The sequence below is a fragment of the Tachypleus tridentatus genome, chromosome 6 (assembly GCF_004210375.1).
Source record: "Tachypleus tridentatus isolate NWPU-2018 chromosome 6, ASM421037v1, whole genome shotgun sequence".
Taxonomy (NCBI): Eukaryota; Metazoa; Arthropoda; class Merostomata; order Xiphosura; family Limulidae; genus Tachypleus; species Tachypleus tridentatus.
Window position 1 is genome coordinate 96,611,679 of NC_134830.1, and position 16,805 is coordinate 96,628,483.

Sequence of the window (16,805 nt, forward strand, 5' to 3'; positions counted from 1 at the left end):
TGGTTAGGGTGCTTGGCTCGTAATCCGAGGGTCACGGGTTTGAATCCCCGTCACACCAAATATGTTTGCCCTTTCAGCCGTGGTGGCATTATAAAGTTTCGGTAAATCCCACTATTCCTTAGTGAACGGGTAGCCCAAGAGTTGGTGGTGGGTGGTGATGACTAGTTGCTTTCCCTCTGGTCTTATACTGTTAAATTAGGGACGGCTAGCACGAATAGCACTCGTGTAGCTTTGTGCGAAATTGAAAAACAAATCGAGAACCTGAGGACTTCTCAAACTTGGGTTTTTACTCCTCGACCAGCTAATCGGTCGCTACTGCTCAGACTGGACAATTGGCACACTCATATCAAACTCTCAGACTCTGTCTTATCCCTAGTCTACCATCTGCTTATCAAAATGACAAAGCCCAGTACTAGTAAGAAGGAACAGGAATTAAAACTTTTCAATCCTACACGTTAAAGATGACTCGGATTATGTGATACTAATCTCACCTTTAACCATTAGTTTTTCCCTAATGCTTTCACTGTTTTTCCTTAGGGAATTTCTTCCATTTATAAATTATGAAACGGTTATAGTATGCGTTACAAAGTTTCATCATACAGGTGGTGTCTTCTATCACCACGTGTTACGCTTAGTCTTAAAATCTGTACTTTGTAATTAAGCAGTGTTAAGAATGTATACAGTAAAATAATTTGCCCGTTAAGATATTTCAGTTTATTTGACTGAAATATCCCTATTACATTCAAGTAAAACAATGGGTACACCCCTTGTATATATCTGTTATATCTAAAAAAAATTGAAAATATTGTGTACTACTAATAAGTTCGCCTACTTATAATATTTCAGTTTGATTAAGTTAAAATACTCTTGCATTATTCTTTTGACGAACGCCAGGTAAAAATGTATTATATAAAACCACAGGTAAAACTGTTTTCTCACTCTGCGTGTCTGTGTTATTTTTATCTTCTTCATGAAAAATTCATCACTTGCAAAAAATATTTTAAGGTCAAAAGAGAAACATTCTTTCAGTGCTAATGATAATAACAGTTACGATACACTTTCCATTTTGTCCATCACAGTGAACGGTATATTCATGAAATTAATTTATTTACTAAGATCAAATCCTTTGTCTTCAAACCCTTGTTGCCTTATTATTATTTATTGGCCCGGCATGGCCAGGTGGTTAAGGCACTCGACTTGTAATTCGAGGGTCGCGGCTTTGAATCCCCGTCATACCAAACATGCTCGCCCTTTCAGCCGTGGGGGCGTTATAATGTTGTAAAAGAGTAGCCCAATAGTTGGCAGTTGGTGGTGATGACTAGCTGCCTTACCTCTAGTCATACACTTCTAAATTACGGACGGCTAGCGCAGATAACCCTTTTGTAGCTTTGCGCGAAATTCATAACAAATCAATTATTTATTACCATACTCATTGGGTAGTTAATGTGTCTTAAAAACTTTCAGGAACGACTTAGTGTAATGTTTATAAATAGTGTGGGTTACAAACTTGAAATTTTTCATACGTATATTGATATATAACTATGCTGTAATTATGCTTAGCCTGGTATTCTAGTAGTTTATACACCTTACTATACAAACCGGACTGTCATGGCCAAGCGCGTAAGGCGTGCGACTCGTAATCGGAGGGTCGCGGGTTCGCGCCCATGTCGCGCTAAACATGCTCGCCCTCCCAGCCGTGGGGGCATAAAATGTTACGGTCAATCCCACTATTCATTGGTACAAGAGTAGCCCAAGAGTTGGCGGTGATGACTAGCTGCCTTCCCTCTAGTCTTACACTACTAAATTAGGGACGGCTCGGTGCCGCGGGCTAATCAACCTACTCACTTAAATACCTGTTGAAGAATCCGCAAGCGATTGCGGCCCTATGTTCCTTGATGGAATCTAAGGGTGATAACTAACTAACTAACTATACAAACCACTTTGGTAAAATATGAGTGACCTATCAAACCTACACTTTATAAAGAGAGTGGTGTTTTAAATACAGCGCATACTTCAAACTTCTCGAAAATAAATAATTACTGGCAACATTCAAACTAATTAAGATTTTAAGACTAAGAACCAAGGTTAAAATTTCAGTGATGTCGAGAAAACCCACTTGTAGAGAAGAATATATATGTAGAAAGGCTCGTTTGGGTTGAGAAAATGTTTTACGTAGAGGAGCGAACAACGCTGACGATGACTGAAGAAGGTCGAAACGTTCTTCGCGCCTCTGCGTAAAATATTTTCTCAACCAAAACGAGCAGTTTTTACATATATAAGGTTAAAATTTGTGTTTTTACTTGCTCTATCTCAATAAATACTAAAAACAAATAACCAACACAATAAAACAACTGAATTACCTTAATGGTTGGTGATCCAGTTTATATTCCAAGAAGATTAATGAAAGTTCTAACGAGAGTTTGATGTTAAGCTCTGTAAAGTTCTCCACTAAGCTAGACTGTCGAATTTATTTTCCAAAACATTGGATGATGTTTCACTTCAGAAAATTCACGTAGTGTCTCAGAAAGCAAAGGGCTAGAATGTTCTTTCAATACATGATCATCTTAACTATCATTATTTATCAAGAGATAATCTCACAGGGTAATTTGGAAAGGAAGGAATCCCAATTCCTTTCAAATCATGATTTTGCAGATCAGCAATTTTCTAAATTGACAATGCTCAAGTAGAAGCTGCAAAATGTAATACAATATTAAGTCCTTTGTCTTCATAGCCTCGTTTTCTTGTTTTTTTTTTTCTTATTTATTACCACACTCTTTATGCAATAAATAATAATCTCGATCAAGTTACAGTATCCTTACACTATGCTTTTGAGAAACAGCAGGTATAACCATGCTAGAAATACCATGCAAAGATCTGTTCTTTAAATTTCTGGTAAAACTCCATTTTCTTACACTCTCGCCACAATGTGTCTCTTTGTTACCGTTGTTTCTTCCATAAAAATTCATGTGATGCTCTTTCAGATCTCATTCTCTGATGGCCGAGAAAGCAAGAAATGTCATTTCCTTTTAGTTATCAGATGTTCGACGACTGATCATCCTAGTTTTCTGTAATTTTATTTGTTTTCTTTTGGAATTTCATGCAAAGCTACACGAGGGCTATCTGCACTAGCCATCCCGAATATAACAGTGTAAGGCTGGAAGGAAGGCAACTAGTCATCACTAACCTCCGCCAACTCTTGGATTACTTTTTACCAACGAATAGTGGAATTGACCATCACATTATAACGCCTTCACGGCTGAAATGGCGACCATGTTTGGTGCGACGGGGATTCGAACCCGCAACTCTCAGTTTACGAGTCGAACGCCTTAACTCACCTGGCTATACGTGGCCTTTTCTGTAATTAAGCAGTCGCCATACTGTTCAGCGCAGACTCGGTATTTCACGTTATTACTCATGGCTTGGGTCATTATACATAGTCAGTAGTCCAGTGGCAGCGCCAAGGGGTGGCTTGAGCCCCCAAAAATGAGCCAAGCCCCCTCAGCCCCCAATAATGTAACCTACATATATTCATAAAATATGGAAAACACAATCGTCGTTGTTGCTTGACAATTAACATCAAAGAGACATAGATCTGTCGAGCTCAACGTCTTCATTAAGACGGAATAATATGTCATGCGTCCCATAGCAACGTACTGAATGCACTGAAACTCATGTGCTGTATTGCTGCTCCCTGTGTAACGCCATTCTATCTTGAGCTTTGACGAAGATTAGGCAACCACGTTGATTTCAAGTTACAACAGATCATCAGGGATTTTACTTCATAAAAAATTTTAAAACACACAAGTATTTGTTTAGTGGTCTGTTTTATCAGTTCTTTTAACTAATTTATCAGTGTGGATTTCCTTCAGTGCTCCAGATTTTGTTATCCATTTAACAGCTAACACATACACAATGAACTGTACTAACATATCGATCAACAGATAACCCTTGGCCCACTTTTTGAAGTATTTAACGGCAAGGTACATACAGAGATGACCTCTCACAGTTCTGGTAGTGAACATATTCAGTGCTGTCCTCTGCAGGAAAGATCCAACCATTCTTTGATGGAATTTAGCTTGTTTTAGGCGATTTTCTCCCGGTCTGTTCACACTATACAGCGCTCATGTGTTGAATATTTCGACTCACTCGTGTGTGTGTGTGTTTTTTTTTCTTATAGCAAAGCCACATCGGGCTATCTGCTGTGTCCAGCGAAGGGAATCGAACCCCTGATTTTAGTGTTGTAAATCTGAAGACTTACCGCTGTTTCAGCAGGGGACCGACTCATTAGTGGACAGTAGAACTGTCATTGAATGTCAGCACAAATACGGGTTACTTAATGGTGTCCTCCAGTCTTTGTTTTGAGACATCACTTACTACATAGGACAAAGGTACAAAGAAATTAGAATAAGGTCATATTAACGACTTTCTGGACCACATATTGCCTCCACTACAGCATGGAAATTGAATAATAATAATAAAAAGTTATGAAAAACTTCCTATATCATCAAATTTAGCAGGTAAAAAACACACACACTCATATGTATATCCTACGTTTTCTTGCCCGGCATAGCCAAGCGTGTTAAGGCGTTCGACTCGTAATCCAAGGGTCGCGGGTTCGAATCCCAATCGCACCAAACATGCTCATACCTTCAGCCGTGGGGGCGTTATAAAGTGATGGTCAATCACACTATTCGTTGGTAAAAGAGTAGCCCAAGAGTTGGCGGTGAGTGATGATGACTAGCTGCCTTCCCTCTAGTCTTACACTGCTAAATTAGGGATGGCTAGCGTAGATAGCCCTCGAGCAGCTTTGCGCAAAATTCAAAATAAACAGATTTTACATTGAGATATTAAAAAACTCATACCGATTGTCCAACAAATTAGTAACGTTTAGATTTTATATATGCGATACATAAGGTAATATGTAGGTAAAAAAACTGAGGACTTTACTGCCTGAAAAATATTAATCTTACAAAGATCCTGAGTGTTTGCTCGAATTCCGTTGAGTACTTATAATAGGTAGACCTAATTTATTTATATATTTATTAACAAAATAACATTAACACTTGGATTATTCCATTCCTGACTCACTACTAGCTTTGTAAAACTGCAAGTTATTGATTAATACATGTTTTTTATGCATAATTGTATAATTCAAATAGTGTACATATAATATAATTACGAAATTGATTTTACTTTACTTGTTATTAGGCATTTGTATAAAACATAATACTGTTATGTATGTTGTCCCTTAGGGATTTTCAAGATTTAGTAGTGGCGGATTTAAGATTGTGTGGGCCCAGGGGTTAATATTTTTTATGGGCGCTACATCCCATGTAATTTTACATAGAATAAAATTATCAATGGACCCCCATTAAGACCATGGGCCCTGGGGCTGAGCCTCCTCAAGACTGTATGTAAATATGCCACTGAAATCTAGTAGAATATAATAATAGTATTCCATTCATATATATATATACATAATCTGCTGTCTCTAATAATATATACTATGAGAAAGCTAGTCTTTTGTCAGATAATTTGTTGTCAAGAGTGTTTTCTTCTTTTTTTTCACATTTAAAAAATGTTTATTAAAACAAACAAACAGTGACAGTGGTTAAAACTCTTCGGCGAAAGTCAGATAAAGACATGATTCGGTAACAGAGACAGAGAGCACGAGAATTTAAATCGTGAGTTTGATTTGCTTTCTGAGTTTCTCGCGTCGTTAGCTTTGTTACAATTTGTGTTAATTAAACTCAGATTATAACTACAATTTGTGAGTTAATTACGTCTTTGAGGCCAATTTCCCAACGACCTCGCACTTTTAATTTTAGAACTTAACATCACACAGTTATATCTGATTTTCGTTGACGTTATTTAGCAAAATATAATCTCCATTGCATGTTGAACAAGCAAAGATGGTATCCACCAAATAAATCGTCTTGTTAGCTTGGAAACTACACTATTTTGATCATTAAGGAAGACGTGGTAGTATTTAATTTTAAGTCTTACTGAAGGTATTTTGTAAATTAATCTTATAAAGCTGTGAGTATGATTTATGATATAACTGTGAGATGCTGGTCGGTACATTCTTATTACTGAAATGCACATTAGAGCAACCAATATGTACACATTATCTGAGAATGATAACCCATTCTCTTGGAAGATATAAGTTTAAAGCCAAGATTATAAGTTCCCATTTAATGTGGGCATTTAGGTATCAAGAACTCGAGGCTGGGAGGTTTGGGTATTCTCAACTTGCAGGCTGCAGGTTTAAATCCCTGTACAAGCAAACATAACATAATGTTTTGGGACAACATGAGACCTATTGATTCATGTTAGTTGTTCCATTATCTAAACTAAGTTATAATAATTCAACAAATGGGGGTCAGTATGTCAAAATAAGATAAATTAAATTAGGTAAATACCTTCAGTGAATCTTACCACATTACATTCACTATTTTGAATACTCTGTACCACCAGAGCATGGATATACTCCAAAGACTGTTCCTCCCATTAAGACAAAAAATAAAAAAAAATGAATGTATTAAAAACATTTCATAACTTGGAGAATTCATTATGAAAAACTTCTTTTCATTACGTGAGTTAAATAAAAAAATGAGTAAAAGCTCAACTTAAAGGAATGAAAATTGAAAGAAAACATGACTTTTAATAAAGTTTGGAATCATGATGCAAGATGATCATGTGATATATTGCATATGTCAGCTAGCCTGTTGGGGGCCTTGCATGGCATGGTGGGCAGAGCACTCGATTCATAATCCGAGGGTTGCAGTTTTAAATCCCTGACACACCAAATGTGCTCACTATTTCAGCTGTGGGTGCATTGTAATGTGATGGTCAATCCCATTATTCATTGATAAAAGAGTGGTTCAAGAGTTGGTGGTAGGTAGTGATGACTAGCTGCTTTCCCTCTAGTCTTATACTGCTAAATTAAGGACACCTAATGCAGATAACCCTCGTGTAGCTTTGCACGAAAGCAAAATAAACGTATATAAATACTTTGTCGATAATTTGTTAGAACCAGTAAAGAATCTATTCTTTGTGTAGCTTTGTGCATAATTCAAAAACGAAATATCCTGTCAGTAGTAAATTTTCTAAAGAAATTATGTTACAGTGAACCTGTAGAATCTATACTAAAATTTGTTTTGTTTTTATTTTTACCAAATTTGGGTGTAATAAGTTTATATTTTAATTGCATGCAACTTGTTTTTTTTAATAAATATAAGTAAAGACTCGGAATGTTTTAAGTTACGTTGTTGTAATTTTAGTATTTTTTTTGTGCCAAGATTCAATAAAATAGATGTTTTGGTTATGCTTGCCTGGATGCAGTTGTATTTTTATTTATATTTATTTAACAAGTATTATAAATATTTTCTACATGATCATGTATATAAATTTTTGGAGTAAATAATATGATATTGCATTTGGTGTAGAATTAAATAAAAATTATTTTTTAAAATTTCTCAAATCTGTCCTACTTCATTCTTTAACTAATTTTTTGATTTCATTAATAATAAACTTGTCTTATGAAAAATTTCATTTCTTATATTTCAGTATGTATGAGAAAATCAAACCTGATTATACAGTGATCAGTCTTTCCCAAATATTTACCCATTTTAATTACTACAAAGAAATCTTCATTAGTAGCCATCAGTAACCTAAAAGCATATCCTTTTTGATAATTTGGTATCAAAACTCATCATAAAACAATTTTCCTTTGCTATTTGACTCCATGCAGTTCCAATTAGCATATCTAATGGCCCTACGAATCACCTCAAAGTCATATATTCTTAGTCACAACTCTTTTTTAATTTTATATCCAGAAATAATAAAAATGTATTATTACAATGCTATTAAGCTGTTTTATCAATTCATTACAGTATTTTTGCTACATAATTTGCTGACATTGTATGTTATCCAGTAACTTTATTATAATGTTTAGATTTATTCCCCATGTTTAGTGTGTGCATATATATATATATAATATATATATATATATATATGTAAACATTTGTAAACTTACATTTTCTTATTCTTATTAAAAACAACAAAAACAAAGTATACTTTACTGCAAGGCAATACAGCATATTCTCTAAAATTGTATGTGTATGTTTTGCATCTTGTTTATTTCATTTGTAGTACTTTATGTTCAGTTTGTGATAATAGAAGCCATGTCTAAAATTAGTCTCTTATAATTATTGTATCATTATTCTCATTAGTAACAACCTTGGTCTTATTATGTAATTTCTCACTGACATCATTTATCTGATCAAGAGGTTTTTAACTTCGGTCCTTAACTCTTCTCTTTTTGTTTCTAATACTCCTAACATTGCAGTAGAATAGTAACAAAGATTATAATTTAAATCTGTCAGACATAAATTTAAAGCATTATTCAACGTGAAAGCTACATTTTTCCATATTGGAAGAAAATGTCTCCTTCATCTTACTAAATCATTAATCATTATAAAAAAACTATAAATAAAGAAATATGCATTTACAGTTGACTGTATAGGTACACCAGTTGATAGTTTAAATGAACATGCATTATTTGTGTTTCAGAACAAAAGTTTCTGTAAATGACTTGAATGTATTACAACCCCTTAAGTATGTATGTGTGTGTTTGTGACACATTATTATGCATTAAAATTAACTTCTGTTTCATATGTATACTTGTGTTTACTTGTTCAGGTGTACTTTTAAATTTCCATTAGAACCAGAAAACTAAAATATCCCTGGGGGATGTGGTACTTTCACACAGTGTGTTGAGTATGAAAAGTAAAAATAAGTGATTGTCTTCTGTTTCATATGTATACTTGTGTTTACTTGTTCAGGTGTACTTTTAAATTTTCATTAGAACCAGAAAACTAAAATATCCTTGGGGGATGTGGTACTTTCACACAGTGTGTTGAGTATGAAAAGTAAACATAAGTGATTGTCTTTGCAAACCATTAGACTCACAAATACAATAAAATATTAAATAATTAATATGTGACCTAAGTGTTACTTTAAAAAGTTATGATGATTCAAAGAAAAGTATAATTGTTTAATAAAATATGGATTTCATTGAGTTTTAAAAAGGTGCAATAGACAAAATTCACTGATTTATCAGTTTTTCTGTACTGTTTGGAAGAGTGAAGCAAATAAAAAGTAGGTTTCATACAGTAATGAAGTCTGAACTGTTTCTTTGCTTTTGTTGTATAGTCTTGTGCACTGATAACCTAAAATATTTTAGGTGCTGAATAACATGTGACCTTATTATTTAGTTGAGTAACTGGTTATTTATTCAGTTAGTCTCTCTCCTTTACCAAAACATGAATTTCAATGCTTATAAATGGTAACTGATCACATTTCATAGGGATGTCACATTGGCTGAAAGGCATAATTCAGTTTAGAATAGTGATGCCTTTACTGGTGAAACCAAGCTCATTATAAATGATGTATTTGTGAAATGAACAATTGTCATGTTTTCCTTAACTCTGTAACCTTCACTTTGCTGGTTCTTTAAGATTTTAAGTAGCTTACAAATGTGTGAAGACATTAGAGATTTACCAAAATGAGAAATGCAAAAACACAACAACACACTCCATATAAAATAAATTGTTTTTATCAGCTTGCAGTTAAGACAGTCCTCTCAGGATGTATTAAAAATTTACATAAATTTATCACAAAATAACATGGACTTGCTGTTGCCAAATGTTTACCTAATTTATTAAAGTGTTTTGCTTAACTATTTAAATATACTCATAAATAGAACAACCATGGTATGAGTAGTGAATTCTTAGTATCTTTTGCCCAATAAATAATTATATGTAAAAGTTTTGTTTTCATAGTGAGTTCTCAAGCTTATTTGGTAGGAGTAATTAATTCTGAACATTTGTTAAAAACCTGCTAGTTTAATTGTTGTTAGACTGTTAAAATATAAGTATATATATTTCACAATATATAATGTATATAAAAAGGGCACAAATTTTTGTTAATGTTTTGTTTATATTAAACAGTATATAGGCATAAATTATGGAGCAGTGTAAGTGCATTAGTGTTAACCTTTAAGTACTTAAAACACTAAAATCAGTGTATTTTTGTTAAATTAATTGTAATTGTGTAGAAAACCATTACAGTTTGAAAAGTTGTTTAACATTTTCTTTTAGTGTTTGAATCTGTTCAGTAGCAAAATGATCCCTTTATTTTACTGTTTATTTCCCCATTTTTTTCAGATGTATTGATTGTAATTTACACATGCCAAACTTAGTGGAAGAGAATGAAGCCTGGTTGTGGGGATAAAACACAAGTTTTAGAATGCCCATTATGTTTTGAATGTTTTGCCTCAGATAATGTAAGTTTTAAATGAAATAGAAAAAATGTTTTGTAACTGAAATGTTTATTACCATTATTATTATTATTAAGACACTGGCCACATTGCAGGTTGGTTTGTGAATATATGATTTGTTATTATTATTATATTAAAACACTGACCAAACTTGTGGATGGTTTATAAGTCTATGATTTAGCCATAGTATTATGAATTTATGTTGTAGTTATTTTCGCTCATTCCAAGTAAAGTTCCAAACAAATTAAATTATTTTCCTGCATGACCCAAAATAAGGTCCATTGTTAGAGTGTTTGTTTAAAACTATTCTTACTTTCTGATGACTTGCAGTAATGCCTTAAGTTATTAACTTTTTTATACCAGTTCAAGTAATTTAATAATATAGAAATTTTAATCCTTTAGTTAGTTTGGTAAAAGATAGTGGATGGAAAAAACAAACAAACAACTATCATGTGTGTGATAACCTTGAGGTTTACAATGAGGAATTTTTTTCTTTTAAGTTCTCTAGCATCTTATGAACAGATAATTACATTTTAATGTATGTTTGTAAAATATGGATTTATGATATTTACTCTATACTTGTATATGGAAGCATATTTTGCTAATATAATAGTAAATTGACAAAAAAGCAATTTATAAGCAAAAGAAAAATATCTTATGTAAATAACATAATTTTATTATGCTTATAAATTGTTATTTGTCAATTTACTATTATGCCATGGATTTGGAACTTTATCAACTTTGAGAAGTCTAGCAAATGTAAAATTTTATATGTTATTAAATTTATATTTCTAGTATATAAGAATATAGCATAACGAATTGAAACAACTTGAGACCTATTGTTCTGTCTCAGCAGTTCCATTCTCTAAACAAAATTAAAATAATTGAAACAAATCTTAAAGCCATCTCTTATCATTCATTCATATACTTATCAAGTTTTTTAATTTTCTGCCCTTATAACATCTGTAGACAACCTATTCCAAAGGCCAACCACCAACTTAGAAAAATGAAACTATTTTATGTGAAGTTGTCTTCTACTATACCAAAATTTATATTTGTGTCTGCTAATCCTACTCTTCTCACTGTTAAATATGAAAAAAAGAGATAATGTATCAACAGTGTCAATTCTATTTACAATCTTAAACACTCTCCTAATTCTTTTTTCAAGAGTAAACAATTTAAGAGATTTCATCCTCTCTTCTTATGACAACACCTTCATCCCAGGCATCATTCTAGTAACCCTTCCCTGAACACTTTCCAACAATTCAATATCTTTTCTTAGGTAAAGAGCCCAAGACTGAACAAAATATTTCAAATGTCGGTTAAACAGTGAGCTGTACAATGCAATTATAACCTGTTTCGGCTTGTATTTGATATCTCTATATATACAACCTAAAGTCCTATTTGCACTCCTACTAACAACAGTGCACAGCTTGGATGACTTTAGAAACTGATCAACTATTACACCATGATCCCTTTCCTTCATAACACATAAACAGATGAAGCATGAACTCCTCATAGCTACCAGTTATTTAGAAATTGCAAATATTGGATCATTCTCTGACTTTTTGTAACGTATTTTCATGTTGCTGATGTAAAATCTTCTATGTTTTGTCATTTTTGGCATAATATACCATGTAGCTTAACATTTGTATGTATAAGTTGTGATTGTCAATGTTCTAACCCAGCTGGTCATAATGAGCTGTAGTAGTAAGCAAAAGTATGAATTAGAACCTCTATTAAAGTAAAATGTGATTGAAATTGTTTAATGCACTGTTCATACCAGAAAATTATATGTTAGTAATTAAAAAACATCAGCAGTGTTAGATGCTGCTACCTTAGTAAAACATTTTTAAGCACACTGTTTTGAACAAGTAACACATATTGTAAACTTTTAATCAACCCATCTGATCAGACTGAAATATTTTTTTAACAGTTCTTTTGTCATATTAATTTGGTTATTTTATACTGCTAATATGCCTAGGTGTTTGTGCTTTTAAAATTTGAGTATAAGATACTGTACATTTTAATTTTAGTTATGTTTAGTTAAATGTTGGTAGTGACAGCCTATTCAGTATATTGATATTGGTACATTTGTGAAAGGATGTATGTAAGATGTGTTTACAGCTTTTGTAGAAAAGAATAATATAATTATATCAACTGGAGTGTTTTAATTTGAGTTGAATATTGTTTTTTTAAGTTAATACTGAAGTGTTATACTTGAAAATTGTATATGAAATTTTTAGGCATACTAGGTTTTAAATAAGATTTTATTTTCAGTAAAGATGTATGAAAAGTATCTGTTCAATTATTAGACACACCAGTTACATGTGAAATCATGTGGAGTAAAAAATGGGCTTACTAGTAATAGAATAGTGGATGCTCTTCGTTTACAACGAAAGTATGCAGAAGAAAGGTGTAAGTTGGGCCTACCTGCAAGAGTTTTAAGGTTAGTGTGCTGCACTTTTTTTAAATTCATGCTAGCATTTAATTGGTTCAATTAGAAATTTATTGAGCATTTTAATACAAATAGAACATTTCTATATAGTTAATTTTAGATAGGTAGTGTTAATTTGAACAAACAAAGGGTAGTTTGAGATTGATCAACTTATTTTTTACTTTCTAATGTTTAATTTGGTTTATATTTTAGGTCCAAAAGATTGAAAGCTGGAAAGCAAAGAGGTTTAAAATGGCCCAAAAGGTACAATTTTAAAAATTTAAATAAATGGTTAAAAACAATAAAAACTTATTTTACACTTTTAAGGTTTTCTTGGTTGGTATACCCTATAAACACTTGGAAAAAGGCCATGTTCACATGCTTCCATTTGATGATCATACAGAGTACAATAAGGTACTTGGAGTAGTACAATCTTTTTTTTTTATCAATACTGACATGGTATAATGCTGTAAGGGCTGCCACACTGATTGAACTTATCATTGTTCATTTCTGGTTCCATTTTCAAGTGTAAACATGTCTCAGTTTAGCCAGCAAAACATTCTTTTGTTCTCAACATTCAGCAATTAGAATATTGGTGGAAAAATGAAATTTTCTTCTTCAATGGACACCTTAGGATGACTCTTTGTAACAAATATTTAGTGCAAGCTTTGTGCTAAATACAACAAGAAAAGCTGAAAAGAAGTGAAAGAGTGCAGTCAGCAAGAGGCAGACAAATATATGTACACAGCATTGAATTTATGACAAAGTGCACTGTCAACTATGTACCCCTTAATCTTGAAAACATTTCAAGTTCCTTTAGATGTGTATATATATTTTATCTTATTTCTATGCTTATTACTCTAATTTTTAATGATATCCCTTCATTGTTTGTCATTACGTATACAGTCTGTATCATCACCTACCTACATTTTACATTCAGTATATTATAACATGTCCTTTGACTGAAAGGAAAACCCAAATGTTTTATATAATGGTCTATAATATTAGTATTATAGATGCATAGACACATTGAGGTGTATTTTACATTAAAATTATTACAGATGTTGCAGGCATTTATAAGTTATTAGCCAGCATCTAACTTGGTGGTATGCACTTTAACTGATTTTCAAGTTTCATGTAAACTTTAGATTTGGTTATTTGTTAATTTTTTGTTGAGTGAGCATATACTTATGTCATCAAAGAGCTGATTTTGGGGTCTTTGATATTTAAGTATTAATTTAAATGGAGTTAAATGCTTTTACTTTATGTGCAGTGTTATCTATTCATCGACTTTTTGTTATTTTTATAAATTGATAGGCATACACATACATTGATCTTGGTAAATGTATTATCAGCCACTAGGATACTCTTTTACATAGATTCTGCTGTCCATATATTTTATTAATTGAAGCTCTGCACTCATTAAATTATTTTATTTTAATGTATTTTTATATATTTGTGCTTTGAAGGCTTTAAAAAGTTGCTTGAAGACAATGAGAAGAAAACTCTTCCTGGCACCAGTATTACTGCTAGTGATGAACATTCTGCTTTTGGCATCCCTCTTCAACCTCGAATAAATGTAGCTCTGTATGCACAAACTAAGTAGGCTTCTTAAAGCAGCTTAATTGCTTACTGTGGTTGAACAGCCTCTGTTGCCATTCCAAACTCAAAAATCTAGAAACAAAATATGGTGCAACTGATTTCAAATTTTGATGATGTCCATGGAGTGAAAGAATTTATTAATGCTATTGCAGAAGACATTCTTAAAAAGTGGGAGTGATTTTATGTTTGGCAATAGCTTCTGCAGAGCTCAATGATAGAAGTGAAACAAGTGTTTACTGGTTCTGAAAATGAACTGATTTTTATTGGAATAGTCAGTCAAGGTACACAAGTTTATTTCTTTGTTACCTTATAGGACATCGATAGCTTTTATAATCTAAAGAGGAGCATTGATGATGTATTCAGAAGTGATAAAAATGTTTAAATTCCAATAGAGAAGTAGACCTAACTGCTAGTTTCAGCTACAACTGACAGATCCTCTGTTAATACTGGAGTTTACATTGGATTACTAATAAAACTGAAAAATGATAATCATCTTTGGTTTCTAGGCATTCACTATTTTTCTCATAAAATTGAATTGCCACTGAAAGATGATGTATCTAAATCATTTGCTGTTATAAAAAATTTCATGACAACTCTGTTACTTATTTAAATAATTTGAATAGTTCAAAAGGCACTTTGAGACAACTACAAGTGCATTTAGTGTGCCGTATTTTAATTTTTTCAAAATGCATGGTATGCAATTTGTTGCACAAGTAAGACATGGAGTAAGCCATTTACTGAGTAATCGGGTAAGTCTTGCTTAAGCACCAGAGAATTCCATTACTAGCTGCAAGGAGAGTGGGATCAACTAAAGTTTATGGACTCTTAAAAAAGATAAAAGACAAAATATTGTTTGTACAAAAATATGCTGGATACTTATTTGTTTCTGTCTATGAAGTTTGAAAAAGAAAATATTTTATGCTATTAGATAGTGCCTATGGTAGGAAAAGCAAAGGATGACTTCAGGTACATGCTGTGAAGATCTTTTGAAAAAAGTTTAAACTTGACTTGTAAATGAAACTAGGTTTCTACCATCTTAACAATACTTTGCTTAAAGCAGAGGACCAGAAAAAATGAAAATGGGGAATACACTGCTGTTGATGTCAACTATAGTCTAATGAACAATGCTTTATCAAAATATATTTTTGCTAGCTAACACCAGCAGGAAAATTTAAAGCATTTTTACAAGGCACTAAAATTTAACAATTTAACAAAGCATTCAAGAGAATGATTAAGTCCTACTTGAATGAAATTAAAAAATAAGGATCTTTGGGAGCATGTCCTTTTATACAGAAGGAAGGAATATAAAAATGTGGAATATTTTTATTTATATTTTAAAAAATATAAAAGTGGAAATAGTTCTCTGCATAGGACCCGATAATTGTGTCATTGAAGCATGATTTAATCAAGCTCACTTGCCAAAAATGTAGTTTAAAATAGTGGGGTATTTTCTAATGATTTTGTATGGACACATGAGCAAAAATAACAAATTTGAAAAGCGTGCTTGGAAAAGTTCATGGTGAAAAAGAGAAAAAGGAAATTTGATAGCAATTTTTCTAACGTGTCTATAGAATGGGCAGCCAGGAAATTGGAAGTCAGACATGTACAATGCAATTGATTCTGTTGATGATAAAGATTTAAGTGTTGATGCTGAACCAGATAAGGTTCTTTTTCAAGAACTGATTGTATAGCAGGCATCTGTAGTTGACACAGCTGATGGAGATGATTCTCCTATATGTAATGTGTGTGAGGACAGTGGCTGAATGTCCTTAGCTTGCCAGCAGTTGAACACAAAGGTACAAATGATTACACAAAGTATATATACTTTAAATTTTTTTTTATTTTTTGAGACGTGTGTTTATGCAAGTTTGTGACATTTTTTGAACAATTAGTGAAGCTTATTTTATTTCCTAATAAAAAATTAAAGTACTATTTTACTATTGCAAGTTACAAAAGAGTAATTATCATATGATTATTCAAGGTGTTATATTTTAGACATTAATGATATTATAATATTATAATGCTTTCACTTTTGCTGGATATAAAAGTCTTATTGATTATTACTTTGTTAATTCACAAGATTAATGTACTAGGCCTTATTTTTACTGTTGAAATACAACCACCTATCTACTTAATTTAAAAACAGTACAGTTACAAAATAACTCTTATTGCCAGTTTTATAAACAAAGAATATAGATATGGCATCAGCCTGCCAACAGCCACTGTATACTACTTGTTGGGAGCTGATCACAGCCCTTTTGTTTTTTTCATATGTCATGGCCTGCTTTTTTATTTTCATAAATTAAAGGCAATCGTATTATTGACTGTTTTTGATATCTTTTAATTTTGTTTTATATATTAATGTTATTGTTTGATGCTTGAAGTAAAGTACTTTTTGATATGTTGTATATCCTGAAACTTCTG

At 32.2% G+C, this 16,805-nt stretch overlaps 1 protein-coding gene across 9 annotated transcripts in view; it reads left to right on the forward strand.

Annotated features, from left to right (window-relative positions):
• The first annotated feature begins 5,264 nt into the window (after positions 1–5,264).
• LOC143253117 (uncharacterized) overlaps positions 5,265–16,805 on the forward strand; it is a 62,349-nt gene continuing 50,808 nt past the window's right edge. For 2 of the 9 annotated variants that reach the window (XM_076506408.1, XM_076506416.1), the window contains exons 1-4: positions 5,426–5,684; positions 10,230–10,348; positions 12,658–12,791; positions 12,993–13,043. In XM_076506408.1, coding sequence (XP_076362523.1) covers positions 10,274–10,348; positions 12,658–12,791; positions 12,993–13,043 — 260 coding nt within the window. In that variant the 5' untranslated portion in view covers positions 5,426–5,684; positions 10,230–10,273. The other 7 variants (XM_076506410.1, XM_076506414.1, XM_076506415.1 and 4 more) reach the window with 7 other exon arrangements.